Source organism: Phocoena phocoena, chromosome 1 (assembly GCF_963924675.1).
Source record: "Phocoena phocoena chromosome 1, mPhoPho1.1, whole genome shotgun sequence".
Lineage (NCBI taxonomy): Eukaryota > Metazoa > Chordata > Mammalia > Artiodactyla > Phocoenidae > Phocoena > Phocoena phocoena.
The window spans coordinates 68,048,212-68,064,750 of record NC_089219.1 but is presented as its reverse complement, the minus strand read 5'-3'; the positions used below and the strand labels follow the sequence as shown (position 1 = coordinate 68,064,750).

The window sequence follows — 16,539 nt, the reverse complement described above, 5'->3', positions numbered from 1 at the left end:
ACACATCAGTGAGTTTTTTCCTTCTGTGTTATAGAAATCACATTGTATTTCTATAATTGTGTTCTTTGATACCAATTCTTAAGATATTTTGTGTTGTATCTTTGTATCACATTCTGATGGTAGATATTTGTGATAGTAAATTTGCTTGCCTCACACATTATATAACTTCAAGTGACTATATTTTAGACAAGGTATACTTGTTGCATTTCTAGTTTCATAGTTGAATAACTCTAGTTTATAAATTACCATCATTACTGTTTCTCCTACTGATACCTATTTATCATTTAAAAACGTGTTTTTTGGTTTTCTTTTGAATGCCATGGTAGTTTGAAAATAAGTTTACCTGAACCTTCTAACACTATTAATAAAAATGTGATAATTAAAAGTTTAATCGCATGAGGAACTGATAACAATTTATAATAATCTAAAGAATAAGTACAAAAAAAAAAAAGAATAAGTACAGATAGTTCACAAAGAAGAAATACAAATTAAAACACATCGAGAAAATAATCATCACTGACTAAAGAAAAGTTAAAACAGCTATCTGCCATTTCTGCCCAAATAGATTATAGCTTAGTGAATGCTGAATCCGGTTGAATAAGTATACTGATACTGTTCTGATAGCTTGTAAATAATTTTCTGGTGAGTTATATTTATAACACATAAAAGGCATGAATTTAATTTCATACAACTTCCTGATGATCCCATTGTTGAAGAAATTACTCAGAAGAAAAAGAAAGTTATTTGTACAGATTTTTTTTAGCAGTATAAAATTTACAGGCTGTTTGAGCCCAGTTCATCAGAACATTAATTATAGAATAACAGTATTGGAAACCATTCAAATGTCATTAAGATTTTTCAAACAGTTTTGTAGGAGGTAAGATTTTGAATGATTTTTTTTAAAGCTGCTCTACTTCTCTGTATTTCAATACACCAAAGTGAGAATATGGGGCCTACCCAACTATCTAGTATCTACAGATGCCAGGAAGGTAAAGTAAATGTATAAAGTGGGTGGGTATAAGTGCATATATGCATGCCTTGAAGAAGAGAAATAGGCTGTAATAAGTTGGAGAGCACGTGCTAAGTACATTCTGCTGTTCAGTTTCCTCCTCCCACTGATGGTTGCTAAATGGGTTCAGTGTACTTTGATCTTCTGCTATTAGAAGAGAACTTGCAGAATTTGATTTTTATGTGAGCTCACTCAATTTTTAAAATATTAGCTCAAAGTTTTGCTTTTGTTTTGGTTTTTGTCCTTTTTTTTTTAAAACAGTGTGGACTAGCATTTGACCAAGTCACCAGTTGCAACCTCTTGAGTTAATCCAATTCTTGGGAATTAATATTGGAATTTTAAAAAATATTTAAAACTATTTCATATGCATAAAAGGATGCAAAATAACTTTATTAACAAGTATCAGGAGAGATTGTAGAAGTCTACAGATAAGCTGCAAACAAATTAAAAAAAATTTTTGACCTAAGGATTTGTTCAAGCCTGCTATCTTTTCTGTTATCCAGGATTTTAAAATACCCAGTAACACAACATTAAAAACTCCTCTGGTTGCTGTATTTGATGATCTGGACATAGAAGTGGAAGAAGAAGATGAACTTAAGGCAAGAGGTAAAATAATTCTCCTGTATAACACTCCTTTGTATGCTACTGTCCATTTCTTTAGGAAATTGTATCATATGAATATTTCAAAATCTAGAGATGATCAGAAGATAATTACAAAAAAAATTTCTAGGAATCAGATTATCGGTTATGCTTTTTCAAAAAAATTATCAGTTTACATAATTAATCAGGGTGCATTTTTAAGTTCTACCTTTTTTTGTTTATTTATTGTATTATGCATCACTTGAAAATACCAAGGAAATATCCTTTTGTTTTTAATGATGCATGAGTGGAAGTAATGCTAGTTGGCAGTATTTGATTGTAATAAATCAATAAAGTAATTGTATTTAAAAAAAAGTTCTGAAATTTGACCTAGTAAAATTGTATCTGTGAAAAAGCAAACTGACAACTTTGATGCTTCCTTTCTCTGGCATCACTTTACTAAAGCCCATAGTTCTTAGTATAAACTATCTGTATAGTTTAGTACAGACTTTTCTGTTTTATAGTTGATGTAAGGGAATCTTAACCCTTTAAGGATATATTTAAATAATTTTCTGAAAATTAACACTTTGGTGTAAGTCTGACCTCTTTGAGTTATTCAAGTTGCTGTTTGTATTTCTATAATGTATTTTGTATTTCCTTAACATAGTTTGGGAACCATAATAATTACCTAGTTACATATTCAGCGAACACTCATAAAATTGAGTCATTGCATTATTGAATGATAACATAACTTATAATTTTTCCTAATAGGTCTTACAGGTTTGAAAAATATTGGAAATACTTGTTATATGAATGCAGCTTTGCAGGCTCTTTCCAATTGGTAAGTAGATAAATTAATTTTGTTAGTATAGTTTTTTAAAGTTACTCTTGGAGGACTTCCCTGCTGGTGCAGTGGTTAGGAATCCGCCTGCCAAGGCAGGGGACACGGGTTTGATCCCTGGTCTGGGAAGATCCCACATGCCACAGAGCAACTAAGCCCGCGCGCCACAACTACTGAGTCTGTGCACCACAACTACTGAGCCTGTGCTCCAGAGCCCACGAGCTACAACTACTGAGCCTGTGCACGTGCCGCAGCTACTGAAGCCTGCGAGCCTAGAGCCTGTGCTCCGCAACAAGAGAAGCCAACGCAATGAGAAGCCCACTCACTGCAACGAGAGAAAGCCTGCACACAGCCACAAAGACCCAGTGTAGCCAAAAATAAATAAATAAAATAAAATTATGAAAAAAAATAATAGAGTTACTCTTGGAGCAGAAAACCGTGCTGCTGTAGTACACTGAGAAAAAAGGAGTGAGAAAAGAAAAGAAAGAAATATACATTAATAGTAATATGGGAAAGAGGTGACAATTATATTCAATTCCCCTAGCCAACAGGATCCCATTAAATCCTTGCTGTACCTCTTCCCTCACCCCTCTCAACACATAGTGCTGCCTCCCCCCTTTTTCTGAAATGCCCCCACTTAAAAAATTATCTGGATTAACTAAAGCCTAAATGTGTAAATATTCCTGAAAAAGTTATTTCCTCTTTCTTGTTGAGTAACTCTTAAGGTAGAGTAGGCAAGAAACTGAGTTGGGACATAATCCATTGTTGTCCCAATGGGGTTGCTTTGATCGTGCCTGTTGTTTCCTAAGACTGCTGGTCCTGGCTCAGACCCTAGGTGGTTGTATGTCTTTGAGGAAGTTATTTGTTTTTACATCTAGAAAACAAGGAGCTTAAACTAATTAATTCCTCAAATCACTTTTAGTTCAGAGGTCCTAGGAAAATATTTTCTATTTTTCTGTAGGTGGAAAGTCTCTAATAAAGCAATTAGTTTTTTTTTTTTTAATTATAGTCCTGTAAAGTAGGTAGGTGCAGTATGGAATGCCCTGCAGACGATCACCCAGGGAAGAGATGAAAAGTCATAGGATCAAGTCCTGAGGAACCCTGATAGTTATATAGCTGGTAAGAGCAGAAAAAACAATAAAGAGGGAAAAGAGTTACCAGAGAGGTCAAGAAGAAAAGTAAAAAAGTGCATTACATTGGTCAAGACAAATGGGTGAACCACCTGTGACAAATGCTACTGAGGGGGAAATGAAAGGTGTTTACTGGATTTGGCAGCATTGAGGACTCTGATGTGGTGGGTCAAATCTGATTTGATGGATTGAGCAAGATAATGAAGGAAAGAATGTGAAGCTGTAAAAGAGAGCAGAGAAGTAACAGATACAGGGCTCTATGTGCTGTCAATTCATTGAATGACTAGAAGTCAATCAGTATTAAGCTGTGACTGCACGCTAACTTTTTTTTTTTTAACCTTTTTTTTTTTTAAACTAGCCCACCTTTGACACAGTTTTTTCTTGATTGTGGAGGACTAGCCCGAACAGATAAGAAACCAGCTATTTGTAAAAGTTATCTCAAACTGATGACAGAACTGTGGCATAAAAGCAGGTATGTACTTAATATGTTTATTTTCATTATTATATTTTTAAATGAATATCATAAATATTAAACATTTGCAGGTGCATTTATAGGGCTGTAAAAAGGAGATTTGAGACATTCAGTTTTGGGCATGTTATATTTGAAAGTGAACATCCAAATGAAATATCTGGACTGGAGATAAAATGTTGAACTATTAAAGCTGCTGTTACTGACACTTTTGATTTTTAATTCAGGAGTAGGCATTCTCACAGTGCTAAAATCAGACCATAGAGGCATATATGAATGTTTATTTTTCTGCTTATCTTTATTTATTCTAAGTGTAGCATTAGAAAAATAATTGTTTGCTGTAATATTTTATATTAGAACTATTCAGAAAGTTGCATTTAATGGTTCCTAAGAACTGCCCAGCCTTTCTTCTAAGAAAACAATCACCAAAGCTTTCATGTACTTATATTCTTAAGTGCTTCAGTTTTCTTTGAGATATTTGACTCCCTACTAAAGAGTATCTCTTGAGTTAAAAATTTGTTATTACTGTCATTTCAGTATGCTAGGAAAAGATTGTTTTAATGAATTATTTTGGGATGTGAAGTTATATATCATTCACATTTCTAATATTCAAGAGACAGAATTCTCTCGTCATTTATCCCTATTGGGTATTACCCGTTGCTGCCAAGGGTTCTAACGTTTCTAAGTTCCTTACTGCATAATTAGAACTAACCCTTAACTGCTATGTTTAAGCTTCTTTGCCCTGCAACTATAAACTTAATATTCTTGGAAGTTTACTAAACTTCAGAAGTGTTATAGTACAGAATTTTAAGTGATTAAATCTTGCATCTGGTTTACTTTTCATTTTTGTTTTCATGAGTATTTGATGGCTGGTTTAAAATTTTTATTTAGATAGTGTACTAGATATACTTATCCCAGGAATTTTAAGTAATTAAAATATTATTTTAAGTAATTAGAAGTGTTTTTTGAAAAATCATATAGTAGAGCATAATCATTTCATTAGGGAGGAGAACAATAAATTATGTAGCTTAAATATAAAAAATAAGCTATTTTGATGAACCTGTGAAGCATAATATTAGGCAATTTTTTTGTTTGCTTTTGTTCTCTTTTTTTTCTCACTGTTTTCTTTTTTAAATGAAGGGGCAATCTTTTTTTCTTTTTTTAAAAATTAATTCATCAATTTATTTATTTTTGGCTATGTTGGGTCTTCATTGCTGTGCGCGGGCTTTCTCTAGTTGTGGTGAGCAGGGGCTACTCTTTGTTGTGGTGCACTGGCTTCTCGTTGTGGTGGCTCCTCTTGTTGCGAAGCACAGGCTCTAGGCGCGTGGGCATCAGTAGTTGTGGCTCGTGGGCTGTAGAGTGCAGGCTCAGTAGTTGTGGCGCATGGGCTTAGTTGCTCCGCAGCATGTGGGATCTTCCCGGACCAGGGCTCAAACCCGTGTCCCCTGTATTGACAGGCAGATTCTTTAACCACTGTGCCACCAGGGAAGTCCCTGTATTTTTAAATTTCATTTTATTTTTTTATACAGCAGGTTCTTATTAGTTATCTATTTTATACATATTAGTGTATATATGTCAACCCCAATCTCCCAATTTGTCCCACCACCACCACACACGCCCTCTTTTTTAAAAAAATATTTATTTATTTTGTTTATTTGGCTGTGCTGGTTCTTAGTTGCGGCATGTGGGATCTAGTTCCCTGACCAGGGATCAAACCTGGGTCCCCTGCATTGGGAGTGCAGAGTCTCAGCCACTGGACCACCAGGGAAGTCCCAGTATTGGGCAGTTTTGAATGATTCTTTTTATTTTTTTTTGCAGTACGCGGGCCTCTCACTGTTGTGGCCTCTCCCGTTGCGGAGCACAGGCTCTGGACGCGTAGGCTCAGCAGCCGTGGTTCACGGGCTTAGCTGCTCCATGGCATGTGGGATCTTCCCAGACCAGGGCACGAATCTGTGTCCCCTGCATCGACAGGCAGACTCTCAACCACTGCGCCACCAGGGAAGCCCTTGGATGATTTTTTGAAACACAAATACTTTTCAGTTTAACTCTTTGAATTTTTGATTGTTCGTTTCTTTTTTAAATTATTATTATTTATTTTTGGCTGTGTCGGGTCTTTATTGCTCACGCAGGCTTCTCTCTAGTTGTGACACACAGGCTCCAGAGTGTGCGGGCTCAGTAGTTGTACCACACAGACTCTTTAGTTGTGTTGCATGGGCTCCAGAGCACTTGGGCTCTGTAGTTGCAGCATGCAGGCTCTTTAGTTGTGGCACGTGGGCTCCTTAGTTTTGGAGCGTGGGCTTAGTTGCCCCACGGCATGTGGGATCTTAGTTCCCTGACCAGGGATCAAACCTGTGTCCCCTGCATTGGAAGGTGGATTTTCAACCACTGGACCATCAGGGAAGTCCCTGATTGCTCATTTCTAAAATAAAAACTAAAAATCACAGATTTCTTCCTAAAACTGTTCTCTTCCTCAGGCCAGGATTTGTTGTGCCTACTAATCTGTTTCAAGGAATTAAAACTGTAAATCCAACATTTCGGGGGTATTCTCAGCAGGTACGTCTTTATTGCTCTTTATTCGTAATATTAATCTTTAATACATTTGCAGAATGCTATTATGCATTATGCTATTATATACTCATTTACTATTCTAAGAATAATAACCCCATATCATATTTTTGGCTTACATTTTTCCACTTTTCTCTTAATTTCATATTTTTCTAGAAATTTTAAATTTGGGGGTGTTTAAATATGTCAGTATATTCTAGCGCTTTTAGCTTTGAAAAGTTCCACATCCAGAGATAAATTTTACCTGTATTTTCTGATTTAATTAAAAAAAGTTCTTTAGACATGTGTCATTTATTTCACATTACAATATAATCCAAATTTAATTTTTCACAAACAGCTAACAAATTGTACGAAAGTACAGATTTAAGAATTTTCTTATCTGGTTTTAAAAGTTTCTTCTTTATTAATTTGATGCTTACATTAATGTATAATAAGGTCTGTTTCTGGGCTTTCTAATCTGTTTCATCGACCTGTAATTTTTTTGGATTGACACCAATGGCAGTTTCAATTATTGTACTTTATATAATGTTTTTTCATGTTAATACCTGGTCCTCACATGTGTTTCTTTTTCAAAACAATACCTGTTCTCTGTTAACTTTTTCTGTTGCAAATTCCTGGATCACAGAGACTTGGTAGACATAAGTTGGGGCCTACGAATTTGTATTTTCAATAAACATTCTAGGTTGATCAAGGATTTTTGAGATATAGTGCAAAATTGGATAAAGCTTTAGTTTTAAGCCAAACTTATACTTGAATTTAGGATAGCTCTCTCAATTGTTATTGTCAGATGAGGCAAATCCTTACTCAAGTTTTTTAAAATAGCAGTACTAAAGCTGACCTCCAGATCATCTTCAGTTTTTTGTTGCTGTTGTTTATTGTTTTTTTTAGTTTTAATTGAAATACATGTTCAGTTTTTTAATTACTTTTGTTTTATTTACATAACTTTTTAGAACTTAGTGCTTCCTATCCCTCCAATGCCTTATGTCTACAAAGTTGTATTTCCTTAGTATAATGCTACACATTTAGAAATCAGTTGCTAACCACATTTTGTATATTTTCTCATTTCTACATACATGTATTTTTTAATGAAATGGTAATATCTATGTTGCTTATATATTAGGATGCTCAAGAATTCCTTCGATGTTTAATGGATCTGCTTCATGAAGAACTGAAAGAACAGGTCATGGAAGTAGAAGAGGATCCTCAAACTATAATGACTGAGGAGACCATGGAGGAAGACAAGAGCCAGTCAGATGCAGATTTTCAGTCTTGTGAATCTTGTAGCAGCAGTGATAAAGCCGAAAATGAAAATGGGTCTAGAAGCTTTTCTGAAGATAATAATGAAACAACAATGTTAATTCAGGATGATGAAAACAATTCAGAAATGTCAAAAGATTGGCAAAAAGAGAAGATGTGCAATAAGATTAATAAAGTGAATTCTGAAGGAGAATTAGATAGAGACTCTGTGTCTGAAACAGTTGACTTGAACAATCAGGAAACTGTCAAAGTGCAAATACACAGCAGAGCTTCAGGTGACAATTTTTATAATTTTCAAATGATAGTGTTTCATTTTTAGACAAAGGGTGCAAGATGTGTTTTTATATATATATATATATATACACACATATATATACATATACATATATATATATAATTTTGTGTGGGTGTGTGGGTGTGTGTGTGTGGGTGGGTGGTACGCGGGCCTCTCACTGTTGTGGCCTCTCCCGTTGCGGAGCACAGGCTCTGGACGCGCAGGCTCAGCGGCCATGGCTCAGGGGCCCAGCCACTCCGCGGCATGTGGGATCTTCCCGGACCGGGGCACAAACCCATGTCCCCTGCATCGGCAGGTAGACTCTCAACCACTGCACCACCAGGGAAGCCCCAAGATATGTTTATATTTAAGATGATATTTGTAATTTTACCATTTTCTGATTTGGGGGAGAGCGGAATTAGCCTGACATGTGACTTTAGAATACATTTCTAATTTACGTGTTAATGTTCACAGTTTATATTTAGCATAATAAAAATGAAATAGAATAATTAATAGCTTTAGCTTAATATTTTGTGTGTAGTATATGACATTATAGTTCAACCATACTAATTGAAAGAAAGAGGGTATTAAATAGATGTTACTTTTGGGCTTTCTGACTAGTAGAGTTTAGTACTATTTGCATGTGAGTGTTAAGTTAATGTCATTTAAAGCAGATTCAGTTGAGATCTGCAAAATAGCAAAATAATCCAAATTGTAGACTGTTAGATTTAGATTGCTGTCATTGGAGTCATATCAGCTATGAAATACTTGGTGTATGTTTGGCATAGGAGTTTAATTAACTATAATGAACCCTGTTACGATAGATTATACCATTATACATGTCATTGTTCCTGTGGGAAAGAGCAAGTGGCCAAATGAAAGATAGTTGAGCTAGGTTGCTTTGCATTTTACATTTATTTCTTCTAGGGTTAACTTGTGTTAGCTTAATGTGGTATTTAATTCTCCAAAGCACATCAAATTAAACCATCAGAGGTTCAGATTCTCTGACCTTAAAATAAGTGGCAGACAAGGAACATAAAAAATTTATCTTTTGTAATTACTGAAGAGTAGGAACTACTAAACAATTTACTTACGTTTTTGAACCCCACATTTTTTCTGGAGGAGAAGGATATTTCCTTAACCACAGGAATACTTGTGGTTCACCCATGTGCAGTGCATAAATGCCTTCTAGTCAGGAAAACGTGTTAGGCTCCTTGATTATACTGATGTTAATGTTTAGAAGTTTAGATGTGGTTAGAAGTTGTTTAGTCAATAGATATGTGAAATTTCAGTATTGAAAGACTTAGCCGTCTGCTGTCTAGCCTTTCCTCATCAAAAGCCTGATTAAGCCTGATTACTTGACCTACTGGTTCTTTATTGCTCCATAGCAAGTTTATTCTTACAATTAGTAACTAATTGATGACCTGGATCAGGGATCTGAGGTTTTACATTTTCTGATTGAAAAATGTGACAAAGACCGTATATGACATGCAAAACCTAAAATATTTACTATCTGGTCTGTTACAGGAATCATTTGCCAATCCCTGACCTAGATGATATTAACTTTATTCCCTTCTGAAAGGCTAGAGCGAGTCTCCTCCTCTTTCTTCCCCCAATATTATGCAGTCTGCTTTTAGTCATGGTTGGGATAATGAGAAATGCCTCTGTGAAAGTAATAAAAGTCATTTATTTTGCATTATCTGGAAAAATCCCTGAAATCATTCTGTTTCAGGGTCTGTTATGTACAATTCTCTTTTGTTCACTCAAATACTTTTTGAGCAGTCCCTTGCCCTGGAATATATGTTATGTACTAGGAATCCAACAGCAAATCAAGATAGCTCTCATAGAGCTTATATTTTCTTGATTCATAATTTAATTCCAAAAAAGGTGTTTTTTTCTGACAGAGGGTTTTATTTCCTTTTATAACAGAGTAAAATAATTTATAATTACTTTATGCCTAAATTTCTTGTTAGATTTTGCTTACTATGTCAGTTTGGGAGGATAATCTCTTTTTCTCCCATATAGTTTTAAAGCTTTCTAAAAAACTGCCCTAAATTGCTTTTGTTTTTTAAATACTAAGTTAGGACAAATATGATCCTCTTTGGCTTTATATTTCCACACTTATATTTGCACAGTTTCTGGATTGCCTACAACAGTAATGTGTTATAAACGTTAATTAGATTCCTAGGGGGAAAATCACTGTTAGTTTGCTTAGCAAGCCTAATGTCTATCAGGTGTTTTACCTGACATTTATTAATGTGAGTTGTGTTCAAAATCTCAGATGAAGAAAGCTTTATTTGACAGGTGGAATAATTTTACTATTTAATGTAATAATACAAATTTTAAATATTACAGAATATATTACTGATGTCCATTTGAATGAGCTGTCTACATCACAGACCCTCCCATCAAGTGAAGGTGTTAACCCACGTTTATCAGCAAGCCCTCCGAAATCAGGCACTTTGTGGCCAGGATTGGCACCCACACACAAAAAAGGTAGAAGTTTCAGTTATTTAGGTTCCTTTGCTTTGATAGTTTAAAGTGTTAATTATGAAATATTATTCAAGCTTTTTAAATTGACAGCATAGTTTTACACAACCATGATTCAAAATTTTTGTGTGTGTGTGGCACAAATTTACATACAACAGAATTCACTCTTTTGGTGTAGGGGTCTGAGTTTCAACATGTGCACAGATTGTTACCATCACCACAAACGGAATATAGAACAGCTCCAGTACCCCAAAGAATTCCCTTATACTACCAGACCCTCCCACTACTCCTCCCAAAGCCCCAGCCCTGTGAATCTGTTCTCTATTCCTATTGTTTTTCCTTTTGCAGAATGTCATATAAAGAGAATCATACAGACGTAGTCTTTTGAAACAGGCTGCTTTCACTTAGCGTAATGAATCTGAGATACAGTCATGTCGCAGGTCTGAATAGTTCTTTTTTATTACTGAGTAGTATTTCATTGTGTGACTGTACTACTGTTTATTCATTCACTGACAAATACTTGAATTTGTTTCCAGTTTTTGGCAATTATGAATAATGTTGCTATAAACATTTATGTACTGGTTTCTGTATGAACATAAATTTTCATTTGTTTAGGGTAAACACCTGGATGTGGGGTTATTGGGTTTTATGTTAGTTTTATGCTTAATGTATAAAATTGTTTTTCGGAGTGGCTGTAACATTTTGCTTTCCGACCAGCTATGTATGAGAGTTCCAGTATTATAAAATGTAAAACTGTAAAACTCTTATAAGAGTTTTCATGACCTTGTGTTAGAATTCTTTAAAAACATCAAAGACATCAAAAGCATGATCCGTAAAAGAAAAAAAATTAAAATCTTTCTTGGCAAAAGGCACCATTAAGAGAATGAAAAGATAAGATTGGAAGAAAATATTTGCAAATTGCATAGCTGACAAAGGACTTGTATATAAAATATATAAAGAACTCTCAAAGCTTAATAGAATCCTTTCTTCAAATAAAGCCTTACTTGGGAGCAAAACAAATAAGTAAAAGCAAAACTATTCTGGTTGAAGTCAAGATGGGAAGCTGAATACTTTCTATTTCATCATGGTTTCTCTTTGAGGTTTGTGTGTGTGTGTGTGTGTGTGTGTGTGTGTGTGTGTGTGTGTGTGTGTGTGTGTTTTCTTTAGGTAATGCTTTTGAATGGTATTTTGACAAATTTCTTCAGCATAGTAATTTTGCTGTTAAAAGATTTCAGAAAAAAATGCTAAAGGAACTACTTTGATTTCTAAAAAAATTTCTATGCTTGTTTTTCAATCCTAGCTCAGTCTGCATCATCTCCAAAGAGAAAAAAACAGCACAAGAAATACCGGAGTGTTATTTCAGACATATTTGATGGAACAATCATTAGTTCAGTGCAGTGTCTGACTTGTGATAGGGTGAGTATGAAAGAAGTATAATACACAGGAAATTTCTGTCAAATGCTCTTTTTAAAAAAAAAAAACCTGACAAAATGGTGTGAAAGTTTAATGTCTTTTCCTTGTTGTTGATGATTATACATGTATTTCTTGTGTTTGAAGAAATATAAATTGATTCTAGGAGTAGAACTTGTTTTTTGGAAGCAATAGTAACATACTGATTTAAGGATGGGTCTTGACCTGTCACTGAACAGGCATGCATTTAGCAGGAAGAATTAACTCAGTTCTTCATCTCTGGTCACATACAAAGGAGATATGTTGCTCAGCAACGAGAATTTGTAACACTTGCATATTCTCCCAAGGCTGATGAAATTAGTAGGAAACTGTTGTTATTCACAGGCACAGGGCTATGTATGTATCTTCTCCACTTGGTTGTATGGCTTATAAATATTTTCCCATGTTAAGTTTGGATTCAGATAATAAAAGTAGTATCAGGTTCATCAACAAGAGCGTGAATTAAAATCATCATGAGATTTTTAATAATACCTCTAAATTCCTGAGTTTCCTAGAGGTTTTCTTAAGAACAGTTTTACCTCAGTGCAGTGATGAATATAATTAAGATGAATGTAAAATGAACTATCTCAAAAAAAAAAAACAAAAAAAACCCCAAAGTAAGTTTTCAGTTATTGTGTTAGAATTAAGTCAAATCTAAGGGTTTTCAATAGGGTTATCTTAATGTAGGCTATTTTGGTACCAGATATTTAAATGGAATTATCCTGAAATGTTTTCAGCTGTTTAGGTTTCGCATCTTGTTTTTTAAGCTATATTTAAAAACTATCACTAGAGGTCATTTTCAAAAATAAATGTAGTAGTGCTTAACAGTCTGGAACTCAGGCTACAGTGGCTGTGTGTGAGATACTTCTCTTTACTGCAATGTCCTTGACTAATGGGGATGTTAGTAGTTACCTCATAAGGTTTATGTGAAGATTAAATTTAGAACAGCACCTGGTACAAAGCAATTTTGCTTTCGTTATTACTATTTTAGCTTTTTTTACTATATAAAAAGCAGTTTGCTTTTTTGTTTTTTTCTTATTATAATTTGCTTTGATCTTTGCCGTCTAAAATCTATCCTCAAATGTTTGTGCTGGATTATTTTCATCCCATTGTTAAAACACAAAACAATTTTAGGTGTCTGTAACCCTCGAGACCTTTCAAGATCTGTCCTTGCCGATTCCTGGCAAGGAAGACCTTGCTAAGCTGCATTCATCAAGTCATCCAACATCTATAGTCAAAGCAGGATCATGTGGCGAAGCATATGCTCCACAAGGGTGGATAGCTTTTTTCATGGAATATGTGAAGAGGTATGTATGTGTTTTCTTTGTATTAGTTGATTGTTAAAACTGCTGTTTCTGCTGTACTGGCAGAACATTTCCTTTCTTTTTTCTATCAATAATGTTTCAGGTTTGTTGTCTCATGTGTCCCTAGCTGGTTTTGGGGTCCAATAGTAACCTTGCAAGATTGTCTTGCTGCCTTCTTCGCCAGAGATGAACTAAAAGGTAAGAAATACGAAATAGTTTTCATCTATGGCTAAACTGTTGTGAGTGATCTAAAATACTAGTGGGACAAAATATAGAATGTATTCATAAAAGCTGAGTTTTTTTTTAAATTTATTTTTGGCTGTGTTGGGTCTTCCTTGCTGTGTGTGGGCTTTCTCTAGTTGCGTCGAGAGGGGGTTGCTCTTCTTTGCGGTGTGCGGGCTTCTCACTGCGGTGTCTTCTCTTGTTGCGGAGCACGGGCTGTAGGTGTGCGAGCTTCAGCAGTTGTGGCATGTGCACTCAGTAGTTGTGGCTTGCGGGCTCTAGAGTGCATGCAGGCTCAGTAGTTGTGGCGCACGGGCTTAGTTGCTCTGCGGCATGTGGGATCTTCCTGGACCAGGGCTCGAACCAGTGTCCGCTGCATTGGCGGGCGGATACTTAACCACTGCGCCACCAGGGAAGCCCAAAGCTGAATTCTGAGGCAGCTCAAATAGTACTTGCCCATATTGCCATAGTGCCAGTATCTACCATGACAACATAAACACTATAAATAATATCCTGAAATAATTGATACAAATTCCTATAGTACTAGACAATACGGTATATGAAGTGTCTAAAATCTCCTCTGGGATTGAAAAAAGAGAAAATTCAACCAAAATATAAAAAACTTACTTGTATATCTGGATTAGTCTGAATTTCTCCATAGTATTTAAGATCCAAGCCTTCACTATTTTTGTGTGTCCAGCACCTTGCTTGGACATATAACAAGCAGTCAGTAAATTTTGTTGAGTTAATAAGTGTACAGGATGTTATTTGAGATACGCCTTCAAGGTTGAAAAAAGAGCAGGTAAAGGGTGTTGTAGGTGTGGTAAACGTGCTGACTCGAGCAGAGACTAAAAAATGTGAGCCTTGTGTTACTGTTCTACTGGTTCAGCATTGCAAGCTCAAAGAATTGCAGAACCAAAAGAAAATAACTTGCTTTTAGTTTGAGAGGAATAACCAGATCTGTTCTGTTTTCAGGTGACAATATGTACAGTTGTGAAAAATGCAAAAAGTAAGTGTCATTGGCAATGCTTTCAATTGCATGTTTTGTACTTTAAATGGTATTTTTCTTGGTAATTTGAATTGGGCATGTAGGGTTAATTTTCCGTTTTATTTAGAAAAATATAAAGGCCAGTAAGCTTTGTCCTAGTAAAAAATGACTGGTTGTTCTGCAAAACAAATCTGAGGTTAAAAATTTAACAAATTTAATCGGCTTAGCTAAGATGTGACAGTGTATTTTAAGATATAAAATAAGTATGTAATTTTGCATAAAACATTTTCCAAATATGTTGTAAATATATACTAGGATATATAACATATATTTTTATTACATAGGTTAATTCTGTCATCATAAATAACACAATATTCTTTTCTGGCTTACCACCTTAACAGGCTAGATTTAGGAAGTGAAAGTGACTATAAAGGTACATAGTTTCAAGTTTGTGTAAAATTCAGAAAGGTTATACCATCTCTAATGTTACCTGCTGTATGAGGGCCGAATAAAGAAGACAGTTAAGAAAAGTATGATTTTATTTCTTTATATCTACTACTAGCTGCCTTTTTCTATCTTGTAATAAGTTTAGGCTTTTAAGGCTTCTTGTTGATGAGTTAGAAAAGAAAAGTAAATGGAGAATTGAAAGCAAATATGTCTGAGGTAGAGTGAACGGGAAAATTTTTCTGAGTCTCTCTGGTAGAAAAATAATGGCCTCCGAATAAGATCTATTAATAGAGTCTTCATAATACAAACTTCTGGCTTTTGTCAAAAACCCAGGGAAATGTTGATCTGCAGCTGTTGGTCTTCTTCATTACAAAAAGGAATAGTATATTGTTAGGTCAATAAGGAAGAAAAGCTGCTTTGCACTTTCTAGAAAAAAGTACACCTCTAGTGAATTGGAAAGTATTTATTATCAGTTTGTCCTTGAAGCCACAGCTGATAGCTGAAGACTGAGTTGGCCCAGAAGGGGAATCTTTCTTGGAAAAACAGTGCCAACTAGGAAAAAGATAATAGTGAAGATGGAAAAGAACTTGCATCTACCCCAGAATCCAGAGTAGAGATCTGTCAAGTATAAATTAATATTGATTATTGGGAATTCCCTGGCAGTCCAGTGGTTAGGACTCTGCACTTTCACTGCCGAGGGCCCAGGTTCCATCACTGGTTGGGGAACTAAGATCCTACAAGCCACGTGGTGTGGCCGAAAAAAAATTTTTTTTGATTATTAATAATAACCTCTCTATTTTAAGTTATTTGTTTTCACATTTAGGAATAAAGGTTGTAATATATTGACCTGACCAACCAATTCTATAAAATTGGGATTTTATTTTACCCAGTTTTACGTGATACCTGAATGTTATAAAGGCATAGCCAGGCCATAGATAGTAGAAAATTTTCATCAAAGAATTATACAACTCTAAATTTTTATTACTGATGTCTTAATTTAAATAATTTTTTTACAATAAGGGGTTCCAGTGTTTTATTAGTATTTTTTTAATTGGTAGTGTATAATTCAGTAGTAAGCATTTTTAGTCTGATACCTTTATTTCTGCATTTTCTAAAAGATTTTGCTGTATATTTGAAAATACTAAAGGTTTTGTAGATTTGTATGGGAAACAGGTTTATTAAAATTGGTTTTCTCTTTTCACCCCTTAGATTGAGGAATGGAGTAAAGTTTTGTAAAGTACAAAAGTTTCCTGAGGTATGGGCTTTATCACAATTTAATTTATTTTATGTGATAGGTAAGGTATTAATATAACACAGTGTAGTAAATTCTTTAGCTTTGGTCGAAGAATGGAATGGTTCTATTGACCAGTGGCTGTGTATACCCTATTAAGATTATCCATTTTTTAAATATTGAGTTGCACACCAAGTAAAGTGCCCTTAGCAGTAAAACTGTGTTGAACACCGTTTAATCAGATACTGTAGGGTCTTGCAGGCATAAAGTGTAAAATTGGAGAA

The 16,539-nt window shown here is 34.8% G+C and overlaps 1 protein-coding gene across 4 annotated transcripts in view; it reads left to right on the top strand.

The window, feature by feature from the left end:
• The window catches only part of USP33 (ubiquitin specific peptidase 33), a 64,539-nt gene that overhangs the window by 30,387 nt on the left and 17,613 nt on the right, over nucleotides 1-16,539 (top strand). For 2 of the 4 annotated variants that reach the window (XM_065896138.1, XM_065896153.1), the window contains 11 exons: nucleotides 1,513-1,615; nucleotides 2,360-2,429; nucleotides 3,918-4,031; nucleotides 6,503-6,581; nucleotides 7,714-8,125; nucleotides 10,480-10,620; nucleotides 11,915-12,030; nucleotides 13,198-13,370; nucleotides 13,471-13,565; nucleotides 14,565-14,598; nucleotides 16,234-16,279. In XM_065896138.1, coding sequence (XP_065752210.1) covers nucleotides 1,513-1,615; nucleotides 2,360-2,429; nucleotides 3,918-4,031; nucleotides 6,503-6,581; nucleotides 7,714-8,125; nucleotides 10,480-10,620; nucleotides 11,915-12,030; nucleotides 13,198-13,370; nucleotides 13,471-13,565; nucleotides 14,565-14,598; nucleotides 16,234-16,279 — 1,383 coding nt within the window. The remainder of the gene's footprint in view (nucleotides 1-1,512; nucleotides 1,616-2,359; nucleotides 2,430-3,917; nucleotides 4,032-6,502; nucleotides 6,582-7,713; nucleotides 8,126-10,479; nucleotides 10,621-11,914; nucleotides 12,031-13,197; nucleotides 13,371-13,470; nucleotides 13,566-14,564; nucleotides 14,599-16,233; nucleotides 16,280-16,539) is intronic. The other 2 variants (XM_065896161.1, XM_065896145.1) reach the window with 1 other exon arrangement.